Source organism: Heteronotia binoei, chromosome 5 (genome assembly GCF_032191835.1).
Source record: "Heteronotia binoei isolate CCM8104 ecotype False Entrance Well chromosome 5, APGP_CSIRO_Hbin_v1, whole genome shotgun sequence".
Classification (NCBI taxonomy): domain Eukaryota; kingdom Metazoa; phylum Chordata; class Lepidosauria; order Squamata; family Gekkonidae; genus Heteronotia; species Heteronotia binoei.
Genome location: NC_083227.1, coordinates 172955858 through 172968462, shown reverse-complemented (window position 1 = coordinate 172968462; position 12605 = coordinate 172955858). Strand labels below are relative to the sequence as shown.

The window sequence follows — 12605 nt, the reverse complement described above, 5'->3', positions numbered from 1 at the left end:
ATTACATATACTTAATTCATTTTATGTATTCTTGTTTTCTAATGGCAGACTAGAATGATGTTTATAATGTATAGATTGATGTTGATAAGTAAACGAGGTGGATTACAACTAGGAAATGCATGTCCTTTTTTAATTGCAAAAAACACCAACTGGCAAGAAACTTTATTACCTTTTATGGCTATCCAGACCGAATGGCCAAGCCACACTGTTTCACCATGTGATCACAGCCAGTTTGCTCTCTTAATCAACAAACTGCATGTATTTCAGCCCACAATTCCTGATTCCCTCATCTGATGAAGTGTGCTTAGAGAGCACATGAAAGCTTATGTTCTGAATAAAACTTGGTTGGTGTTAGAGGTGTACTTGACTCCTGCTTTGTTTTTCTACTGGCAGTTTGACTTCCAGGTTTCAGTCTATCTTCGGAATGACTCAAGGTTATGGCTCAAGCTTTTAAACTTAACAAATAGATGCCTAAAAGTTTGTTAATCCAATTGTTACAAGAGATAACAGGCGGCTGCACTTCCCTGTTATTATTTTACATTCGTTCTGAAGTCTTAAAATACTAACTCATTTTGAACTACTGTGCCTTCAATAACTCCAGCCATCTTATCTTTATTGTTCTACCTTAGAAGAGATAAGCTGATGTTGCGCAGTTGTTGCTGTGCTGAGTTTTGTGAATACTGACTGAGACTAAAGTTTTGAAGACAACCTCCAGCTCTCCTTTTTAGAAAAAGAGGGAAGAGCAGTGGACTAAAGGGATTACTCACTATGCACAGAAACAGGAAACGCTGCAGAGGCAGCTTACAACAAGATCCCGCAAACTCTCCTTTGCCTAAAGTGTTAAAGCAATTGAAAATGAATGATCTTTTAGCTAATGACCTTGACTGTGTAACTCACCAACTCATTCCATGCTCAGCAAACAAATTAGCCATCTTGCTAGTCAAAGCACACCACAGTTCCTGGATTTTTCTTCGCACCAGCTGGAGCAAGTTCAGACTCCCTTAAACCCTTTGAGTGAGTTGATAGTCTCTGAAGATGAGGTTTGCCCCATCCCAGGGTCCTCCTTGACTAATGAACCAGGAAATGGTCTATCAAAGGCTGAAAAAGTCAGACTTATAGGAGACCAATGCTTATGACAGCAGAAACAATGATTAAAATATATGAGAACTTAGAACTGAAGATAAGCTACAGAAGATGGAATATCTGCTTAAGAAATCATTAGTCAATCAATCTTATGGCATGGCTACTGAGAGGAAAATGCACACCTACCAGCATTACGAAGTCCCTTCAGAAAAGACAGAAAAGACATCGGTGCCAAGTGCCCTTGGGAGAGTATTAAGGAATAATAAGATAGCTCTTAAAATAGCTAAGATCGCAGTGAATTTTGCCAAATGGGAGAACTGGACTGTTATCAAAAGATCCCTTGGTGCTTTACTTAAGGTTGACAAGGATGATACTGATCACGCACAGATGGAATTCCTTCCCCCTACTGCAAAAGAGAAATGTTTATTATGATCCTTCAAGAACTCAATTATTCCTTTCATGCTTCTCAGAATGAGAAAATGTCTTGCTTCTCTTCAAATTGTTCCAATTAGAGTATTTGAAGAACAGGAGTCAAAACCTTTGCTAATACCCCAAAAAAACCATTCTACAGTCGGAGACTTGGTCATTAACTAACATAAATGAGGATAAGGGGAGATTTGTGATTGAGAGAAATGACAGGAAGATATCCCCTCCCTCTAAGAAATTATCTGCTCCTTACCCACAAAAAGGATTATCACCACCTTCTTCCTCTATGCTGGAAGATCGGATACTCCCAAAACAGAACCAAGTGGAGACCAACAATCCATCATCATCAGCTTGCGCCAAATTGTTGCCACCTAATGCCTCTACATTTATGGAGCTAAACAATAAGTCCTCTACTTTATTAGTAGAGGAAAATAACAAGATCCCATATGTGGAACCTGCTGTACTCAATCATGTTTTGGAGACTCTGGAGGAGTCTGCCCTGATGTGATGGATACTGGCATGGGGATTAAGGACATGCAAGGGACCTCCCAATAAATGGAGAAGTCCTTAAATTATGTCCTGGATGCTGGGACAACACCTAGGAATCGACTACCTATAAGAGCCTCAACACCTAAGTGGGGTATCCCTCTGAAAACCCTTTCATGGAATGTTGCTGGTTGGAGTCAATGCTTATCCACTGCCGCTGATACCCCTTTTTTTCAACAATCTTTTGATATTCTAGCCCTCCAAGAGACCTGGACAGATAAAGATATCATTTTACAGGGATATAACTCTTTTAATATGAAAGCAGTTAAAGGTGAAGGCCCTGGTAGATTAAAAGGAGGCCTAGCAATTTTAGTCATGGCATTGCTTAGAACTGTATAGAACAGCCCTCTCTTAAAAATATAGCTATGTCAGTGGTTTTGTCATGTTGATCTTTTAGTTTAATAATAATCAATGTCTATTTACTGCCACTTTCCAAAAAATCTGACATTTTGGAGACATGGGAGTCTTTAGAAATGTATATAGGCTTACTGAGGGCAGTCCATCCTGAAGCTGTTTTTTTTTTAATGGGCGATTTTAATGCTCGTCTGGGTCCTGACAATTCCACCCTTAGTGTCCCATATATAGAAAGTCCAAATGACCTGGTTGATCCATATAGGAACTTTCCTCTACCTAGATTGTTTAAAGATACCATTTCAAACATTTCAGGCCTCTGCTTAGCCAAATTAATTTTAAAACTGGGGTTTTGTATGTTAAATGGTACCTTTCCAGGAGATCATCCAGCTGGATTTACTTTTTTGGCAGGCCAAAAAAAGCCAGCACCATCAACTATATGATAATTTGTGCTCAGCTTTTATAATAAGTTTTAAGTGGCTTCCCTATTTAGAAAGTGACCATTTTCCCTTAATTTCCTGTGTTAACCTCCCAAGTACTGATTCTTCTCATGGTTTTCTTTTGAATTCAACTGAGTTGACACCTCAGCCAATACATAGAGTGAGATGGTTTGTCCAGCTACAAGCTAAATTAAAGCAGGTAATTGATAAGAGAGACCCTTATGCTCTTACTCCTGACAAATTAAGTTCTATTTCATGTAATGATCCTCTATCCATATATGAGAATCTGGTGGAACAGCTGGGAGATATTATAAAGGGCTCCTACTCCACCTCACATAAAATGCATTCCTTTTCTAAACCTTGGTTTGATGCCGAATGCTCAGCTGCTAAAAAAGTGCTTATATCTGCCTACCATGCATTTAAAGGAGCAAACGATAATTCCAACATGATAGCTAAACAAGAGATAGTGGTTCATAAGAAAGCTTACAAACTGTTAATTGCTGAGATGGCAAAAAGTTACACTAAGCATCTCTGGTGTGAACTAATTACTGTAGTTAAGCAGAAAAATCAAACTGAATTTTGGAGGTTAATTACAGATAAGAGACAATTCCCGCATTTTCTTGATGATCCATTAATCACGCCTGAGTCCTGGGAGTCCTTCTTTTATCAGTTTTGGCTACTACTTTTGACTTTGCAAACTCCTTGAGTGGCCTCCTGTCTCACCTCAGGAAATTAAATCTCATATAGCTCTTCTAAAAAAGGGTAAAGCTCCTGGTTCAGATGGCATCCCTCCCGAGTTTTTTAAAGAAAATATTAAGTGGTGGGCACCTTTTTTAGCATCCCTCTTCACATATATAGAATATTCAGGCCAAATTCCTTCAGAATGGAGAACTGCTATAGTGGTGCCTGTTTTTAAAAATAAAGGGAGGAGAGATGACCCAGTGAGCTATCAACCTATCAGCCTGCTAAATATATGCAGTAAGTTATATTCCAGATATTTGTTAGAGAAATTTATTTCTTGGCTAACTCAGGGAGATAGGATTGCCACAGAGCAAGCAGGTTTCAGAAAGCAGAGATCTACTTTAGATCATTGTATTGTTTTACAGCACCTCATTGAGAAATATGCTGCAAGTGGCCCAGTCTCATTATTTGTCACTTTTATAGACCTAAAGATCGCTTTTGATTCTATATAAAGATCTCGGCTCTGGGCTAAACTAGAATCATCATCTATAGATAAAAGACTCCTATTGCTCATTAGAACACTCCATGAAAATACTCAAAAGTCAGATATAATATCAATGAATGTCTCTCAGACTCTATAAATGTCAACAAGGGAGTTTGACAGGGATGTTTACTTGCCCCTTTTTATTTAATTATTATATAAATGATGTTGTCAGTTCCCTTCCCTGATCTGCATCCTCCTAAACTACACCACTGCCATATTTCTATTCTGCTATATGCTGATGATGTGGTGATTTTGGCTAGGACCCCAATAGATTTGAGATGTGCACTCCCTAAATTTGCCAACTTCTGTAAGGAAAATGTTTTGGAAGTAAATTACTCTAAAACTAAAATAATGGCTTTTGGGAAAAGACAAAAGAAAAGACACCCTATTGAGCAAGTGCACACCTTTAAATACCTAGGTATGGTGATCCAAGCTTCATGAGCAAGGATTGCCCATAGTAACTATGCAGCAACACAAGGTAAAAGATCAGCAAATACTGTCCTAAAATTTCTGCGCACTAGAGGGGCTCATTTTATACCTGCTTCATTAAAGTTGTTTCAGGCAAAAGTGATTCTCCAGCTGCTCTATGGTACCTTTTTGGGACCTCCACCCCATTGCTTCTGCCCACTGGAACATATTCAATCGAAATTCCTAAGGGTAGCACTTCAGTTACCAAGATGCGTCTCAAATGCTAAGCTCAGACTGGAGACAGGCCTTGAAGCCAAAGTAACCTTGTCCTCACTTAACAAATGGCTCAATGTCAATTCTCAACCTCAAAGCCTAACATATTTGCTGCTTTTAGATAATCTATCGCCTCTCAGATGCCAATCAGAATATCACAAAACAGGTAGCTAAGTTTTGCAATGCTTGTCTTTGTATTAGAAAGGCATATATCTCTTGATTTTATTGATAATTTTATTAATTTTACTATCCTGTTTTAACCACTGATAATTTTGCCATTCGATATTTATATTTGTCTAATTATTAGGCTTTTTGTTGGCTTGGTGCCATATAAATAAACTGACTGACTACTGGCAGTTCATGATCCACAACTAGGATGCATCCCCTATTCCAATAAACTGTAGATAAAAATCTTCACACTTACATAACAAACAGCCCCCTACCTTTAGCCCCAAGTCTAGCTCCCTCAGCGAACGTCGGATCTCACTTGTCAGGAGATTCATTCGCTCACACTCCTGGAATGCAACAACAATGTATGGTGTCCTCTCTTCCACCTTGGCCATCAGCTCTGGAATGTTAAACTCATCAGTCAGCTTCTCCAGGATATCATCTAGCAGTACTTTCACCTACATGGCAAAAGGAGACAATACAGTTTCTAAGGGCTACTTGCAGGAGCCAGTAGAGAGAATCCATTAGTCATGGTTGCAGTGGGAGAGATACTCATGTCTGGCAGAATACAGATGACCTGAGCCAAGTCAGGCTCTTCTAAATCAACCTACCAAAAGGATTATTAATACCTAAATACCTACAAGCTGTCGAACTGGCTCTTTTTATAGAGATGATTTAGAAATGGCTACACATTATACAGGAGCTCACTCCTTCCTTTTCTTCTCATTCTCCCCTGTGCCTCATTGTAAGTTTGGGCTACTTCAGTGAGATGGATGTTATAAAAGTTAAATCAAACAGAATATTGCACAGTTTATGAACAATTTTATTCATATGTTATCGAAAAATGCAGGAAATTATTTTAAATGGAATTTTGAGATAAACTATCTCAGCCCAAATAAGACATGAAAACATCATCAGTCTCCAGATTCCCTGGCACTTAAATGTGGAAATATGGTGATCTTTGCACCTTAGAAGATGTCCTCAGTTGGTGCCCAGCTACATGATACACTTTCTCCTAGTATATCCCTAGGACCAGTTGACAGGTGTGATCTCGGAATTCTGAACTTCCCAGCCACAGAATCATAGAATCATAGGCTGATTTCACACTCACCTTACTCCACCCTCACGTTCGTCTTCTCGGCGCAGCGTCCTCCCAATTTCCCACTATTTGTGTCAAGGCCGTAGCAAACATTGCAGTTTTTGCACAGCAAATGGAAACTGGTTTTTAGCAATTTCTGTTTGCTGTGTGAAAACCATGTTTGCTGCAGCCCCAGTGCAAATAGTCGGAAATCGTGAGGACACCGCAAAGAGAAGACAGATGTGAGGGTGGAGTAAGGTGAGTGTGAAATCAGTCATAGTGTTGGAAGTGACCTCCAGGGTCATCTAGTGCAGGGGTGTCAAACTCTTTTGTTAGGAGAGCCAGATCTGACACAAATGGGACTTCGTGAGGCCGAGCCATGTGCGTCATAAAATGTAATGTGAGGTAGCAGAGATATAAACTTTTAAAAGGACACAGATAAACACATTTAAAGATATTATTTTAACTAAAAATACAAACATGCTTAAAACTCTTGCAATATATTGTTTAAAATGGAAAGGTGGGGGCAATAGTGGGATTTTGCAATGCAATTTTAAAAATAAAACATCAAGAAAAAGCACAAGGATCACAGCAGAAACGGAAAAAAAAATGTTCTAAGCATGTGAAAACAATGAAATGGCATTGCAAACTTCTCCCCCCCGCCCCATTCTACTCAGATTGACAATTGTTCTCCAGTATAATATTCCCCTTTGCCTGTAGGGTCCCAGGTTAGAATACTCACTAGGTCAGGTCCATTGAGCAGAGACAAGCGGGCTGAAAGCATCAATCCTTTATTTGTACAACTCCTATATAGAAACTTGAAACACATTGCAGCACAGACAAAGTTGCAAGAAAAATATGGAATGGATCTTCCATGAAGGTCCCTGGGCCTTATCTATCTGGGCACAGAGACCTTAATCGAAAATTTACTTCACATTCACCCTGCAGCTTTGATGGAGAGTCCATTCCATGTTTTCCTTGCAGCTTTGTCTGGGCTGTAGCCTGCAAAGACAGGGCAGAACAGGCAGGGAACAGAAAGAGCAGGAAACTATGTCAGCCTTGGAGCTTCAAAAGCTGAGGACAGGAAGAGGGAGGGGGAGAAAAGAGCCCTGGGATCTGATTAAAGCCCTGGGCAGGATGATTGGAAGGGACCTACAGGGTCATCTAATCCAACCCCCTGCACAATGGAGGAAATTCACAAATACCTCCCCCTAAATTCACAGGATCTTCATTGCTGTCAGATGGCCATCTGGCTTCTGTTTAAAAAAAACCCAAGGAAGGAGAGCCCACCACCTCCCGAGGAAGCCTGTTCCACTGAGGAATCGCTCTAAAGAGATCAGGTTAGTCTGACATGACTTGTTCTTGAGAAAACCTGTCAAGTCTGCTTTAACTCTGGTCAAGCCTGCACTCAATCTTTGGTTCAGGAGAGAAGCGTCCTGGGTAAAGCCATACTGTATGCCAATGCTGCTAGCTTGAACTTTCCTCACCCCCCTCCTTTCCTTTGTTATGCAGCTGTGCTTTGAAATGGGAATATGTGAAAGAGATTATAGAGCCTTCTCAGGCCGGGCATCGGAGGAGGAGACGCTCAAGGCCGAAGCAGGACTGAGAACGAAATTGTAACATCAATGTGTGCATGTGCCCTGCATAGTACCCCTCCCTCAAGAATACCTTTGAAGTGTACCTTATATGATTGCATTCTACTGTATGATCTTTAGTCTTTCAATCTCCTTGTAGTCATAAGAACATAAGAGAAGCCATGTTGGATCAGGCCAACGGCCCGTCAAGTCTAACACTCTGTGTCACACAGTGGCAAAAAAATTTTTATATACACACATACACTGTGGCTAATAGCTAGTCGAGAACTATGATATCAATAAACTATCAACTTTGTTTCAACAAAGCCTCGTTATTGAATCCACCGACTTGACATTTTGAAAGACTCCCCTTCGAAGCTCAACCTTTCTGGCAACTTTAAAACCTGATGGCAGAAAAGATTCCGGACAACGGAGAGCTTCCCAACGAAGAGGGGGAGACAGAGACGCCATGGCACATCCTCGACTCCAGGAGAACCCTGGCGTCCCCTCCACAGTTCCAGTTGGTGATTACGCCCCGGCAGTACCAACCGCGGATGAGGCCCCAATCCGCCGGGAAGCCATCATGACCCGCCACACCCGGAGGGTCCGAATGGCCGAAACAGAGGCCACCAACCCAGGCACCATCGAGCCAGGGGAAGTGGACAGCATCATTGTCGTCCAAGTGCCAGAGAACGAGAGAGAGGGTGCCGAGTGCATGGAAGCCGGCGGAGGGGATCCGAGGCCGAAAGACATGCACGATGAGGACTACCAGATGTTCCATTCGATGGTGCGCCGGGAGGTCGACGGAGTGACGTGGAGCCTGAAGGATGAGATGCAGACCCTAACGGCTCAACTGGGGAGAGCACTGGGGGTGACCGGGTCCCGGAGACCACCACTGGTCCAACCGATGACCCGAGGCCGCCCGAGCCAGCTGGCACAAGCGGCAGCCCCTGCAAGAGGCGCAGCTCCCACTATCCCTCCGGCCCCGCGCGATGCAGGGAGAGGGCGCGAGCTGGATGCCACCTTCGACGGGGATCCAGAGGAGGTGAACTACTTTGCCATCCAAGCAAACATCTATATGTACTACTGGGGGAACTCCTTCCTTGACGAGTTCAGCAGGGTGGACTACCTGGGCTCGAAGTTGAGGGGGGCGGCCAAATGATGGTACGTGAGCCTGTGTGAAGCGATGAGCCCTGATCTGGACTATGTGCACACCTTCCTGCAGGCCCTGCTGACCCAGTATGAAGACCCCCTTCAGGAGGCCCGTGCACTGGCGGCCCTCCACAATATGCAACAGGGGGCCCGATCCATCTGCGAGTACGCGGCTGAGTTCCAGGTGAATGCGGCCAAGGTCCGGGGCTGGAGCGAGTTGATGAAGATTGAGCACTTCACCCGGCGGCTCAACGCTAGCATCCTGGACCGGGCACTCACCCAGGCCCGTCCAGATACCCTGGTGGGTTGGATCCAACTGGCAGGGGAGGTCGAGACCAACCTGAAGCGGGTGGCGATGCAACGCCAGCACCAGTCGGGCAAGAGCCAGCCGAAAGCTGCTCCGGGGAAAACCGAGGCCCAGAAAGCCAAGAGGCCAGCGGCGGCGGTGCCGGTGGGACCCCGCCAATGCTTCCGGTGTGGGGACCCAGGCCACCTCGCCTCCAGTTGCCCCCAGCCGTAAAAACCCTACACATAAAAACCCTACACCTAGTCAATCGGCAATTCTGGTGGCCGTCCCTAAGGAAGGACGTGTTGGAGTTCGTGATCAGCTGCCCAGTGTGTATCATGGCTAAGCGAGGGGGGGGGAAGCCTCCAGGACTCCTGCACCCAATAGAAACGGCCAAACGGCCATGGTCGGTAGTGTCCATGGACTTCATAGTGGAATTACCCCCCTCCCGAGGGAAAACAGTAATACTAGTGGTGGTCGACACGTTCTCAAAGCAAGCCCACTTCATCCCGTGTGCCCAACTGTCCATGGCAAAGAAATTAGCGGCCCTGTTCTTTGATCACATGGTAAAACTACACTCGTTCCCGGACAAGGTCATTAGCGACCGCAGGTCGCAGTTCGTTGCCACCTTCTGGCGGGAGTTCTGCAAGCTGGTGGGGATGGAGCAGGGTTTGAGCTCAGCCTACCACCCCCAGACGGACGGACAGACGGAGAGGGTGAACGGGGTGCTAGAGCAATACCTAAGATGTTTCATTAATCAGCGCCAGTCCGACTGGGCTGACCTCCTCCCCTTTGCTGAATATGGCTACAACAATAGTGTGCATAGTTCCACCAAGGCCTCCCCCTTTTCTTGGTGTTCGGGTATGAAGCCCATCCCCTTACTGCCGGGAGGGGAAAGCCAGGGAACCCCCTCAGCATTTGAACAATGGTGGCAGGGGCCGAGCCGGAGCTGGCCAACCATCCAAGAGAACCTGGAGGCTGCAAAGGAAACTTATAAAAAATACTATGACAAATCCCATGCCCCCGCTTGGGATTTCAAAGTAGAGGACTCTGTGTTTCTGTCAACCAAGAACCTACCTCTATCACAACCTTCCAGGAAGTTAGCCTATAAATTCCTGGGGGCCTTCAGAATCAAATGGGTGATTAATCCAGTGACTGTAGAGTTGGACCTGCCACCTGCCCTTGGTAAAATACACCCTGTATTTCATTGCAGCCTGCTCCGTCGAGACCCCGGTTTTTCGAGTTGTCCTCAATCACCAGGATCCCTCCCAACTCAGAGAGAGAAACAGAGCATTTCAATCCAAGAAGTCCGAGACTCTAAGACCAACCAGCCTCTCCCACTGCCTTGGGCTGTGGAGGGGGCCTGGGGGGGCAGTATGTCAAGTCTGCTTTAACTCTGGTCAAACCTGCATAGCAAAGGTATTGAATCCACCGACTTAACAAAACCAAACTGGCTCTTAATAATCTCATCCATCCTTTCTAAATGTTCCATTTATGATTGATTGATGACCAAACTAAATGACTGTTTGATGATTTGTTCTAAACTTTTCCAGGTATAGACGTCAAGCTGATGGGTCGGTAGCTACCCGGATCCTCCTTTTCCCCTTCTTGGAGATGGGGACAACATTTGCCCACTTCCAATCTTCCGGCACCTCTCCTGTTCTCCAAGAATTCTCAAAAATAATAGCCAGAGGCTCAGAAATTACATCCACAAGCTCTTTTAGAACCCTTGGAGGCAGTTCATCTGGCCCTGAGGACTTAGTTTCATTTAAAGAAATGAGGTATTTATATACTACCCCTATACTGATCCTAGTTTGGAACTTCATACCCTCATATGTTCTGTTTTTGCCATTTTGAGCACTGTTTCCCTCAGAAGAGAAGATTGAGGAAAAGTAAGAATTGAGCAGTTCTGCCCATTACCTGTCATAATTTCACTTTCTGTCAAGTCTGTGTAAAACTCTGGTCAAGTCTGTATCTAACTTTGGCTCAGGCAAAGAGCATCCTGGGTAAAAGCCAAACTGTATTCAGTTGCTGCTAGCTTAAACTCTCCCTACCCCCCTCCTCCTCTTTGTTATGTAGTATTGCTTTGAAATGGGAATATGTGAAAGCTTTATCTGTACCATCTCAGGCTTGGCTCAGGGGGAGTCTGGAGCCGGTGACGCTCAAGGCCAAAGCAGGCCTGAGAACGAATTGGTAACATCAATGTGTGAAAGTGCCCTGCATAGTCCCCCCTCCCTGAAGAATTCCTTTGAAGAGTACCTATATGATTGCATTCTACTGTATGATCCTTAGTCTTCCAATCTTAGCCTTGTTGAATACGACCGTATCAATAAACTAGTTATTTTGTTTCAACAATGACTCGTTATTGAACCTGCCGACTTGACACTTTCCTGCCCTCGAAATGGCCCTAGCATGTCCTTGATCTTTTTCTTACTCTGAACAAGAAAAGAACCTTTTTTGTTGTTTTTAGCATCTTTGGCCTGCCTAGGCTCATACTGAGCTTTAGCTTTCCTAACTTTTTCTCTACAAGCACTGGTGATTTGTTTGTATTCATCCTTGGTTATAAGGCCCTCCTTCCAATTCCTAAAGGAGTCTTTTTTATTTCTCTGTGATTGTGCTTTCAGTATTTCGCTTTTAAGAAACTCCCACTTCTCTTGAACCCTAGGCTAAGAGCCACAGGCCAAGAGCCCTTTGGCTCATGCCTCTTGCAGGGAGGAGCCTTCAGAGTATATTGTTTTTATCATTCTTATAAAACTTTCTCTGCTGGAGAGGGATTTCTGATTGCTTTTGTGTAACTGTTGCTCCTCACTCAGCAACAGTTACACAAAAGCAATCAAAAATCCCTCTCCAGCAGAGAAAGTTTTATAAGAATGATAAAAGCAATATACTCTGAACAAAGGGCAAGACTGTGTGTTAATGCAGACCTCACAGAAGAAATGAAAATTAGCAAAGGTACTAGACAAGGTTGTCCGCTTTCACCATTGTTGTTTATAATGACTCTTGAAATTTTATTGATGCAGATTCAAGAAGAAAAAGATATAGAAGGCTTACAAATAAAATGATGTACTTACAAATATAGAGCATTTGCTGATGATATAATGTTTATAAATGAAAACCCCATACAAGTTACACCTTTGTTGTTAACGAAAATACAAGAGTATGCGGAGTTGGAGGGACTTTCTATAAATAGAGAAAAATCTAAAATTCTGTGTAAGAATATGCAGATGAATAGACAACAAGAATTACAAAGACTAATGGGCTGTGAAGTCACCTCCAAGGTAAAGTACCTAGGGGTGGAAATAACAATGAAAAACATTGATCTGTTTAAAAATAATTATGAGAAGTTATGGCATAAAATGGATGAATGTAGAAATACAAACGTCCCACACCCTTTACACATCACTGCCTCTGCTCCCTCACCAGCTATGCTGCTGCAATCCATTTCAAAATTTTCTTTAACTTGACTTCCTTGTAAATTCTACTACCAACTGCCACTTGGGACTACTCATGAGGAAATACTCATTTTCCTAAAAAATTAGCAAAGATGAATAACAAGATGCCAGACAGGTGTTGGAAATGTAGAAAGCATGAAGGT

The 12605-nt window shown here is 43.4% G+C and overlaps 1 protein-coding gene across 1 annotated transcript in view; it reads right to left on the bottom strand.

Annotated features, from left to right (window-relative positions):
* DNAH9 (dynein axonemal heavy chain 9) overlaps positions 1-12605 on the bottom strand; it is a 636923-nt gene that overhangs the window by 59704 nt on the left and 564614 nt on the right. Inside the window, exon 68 of the mRNA XM_060238867.1 lies at positions 5196-5378. Within this exon, the coding sequence (XP_060094850.1) occupies positions 5196-5378 (183 nt within the window). The remainder of the gene's footprint in view (positions 1-5195; positions 5379-12605) is intronic.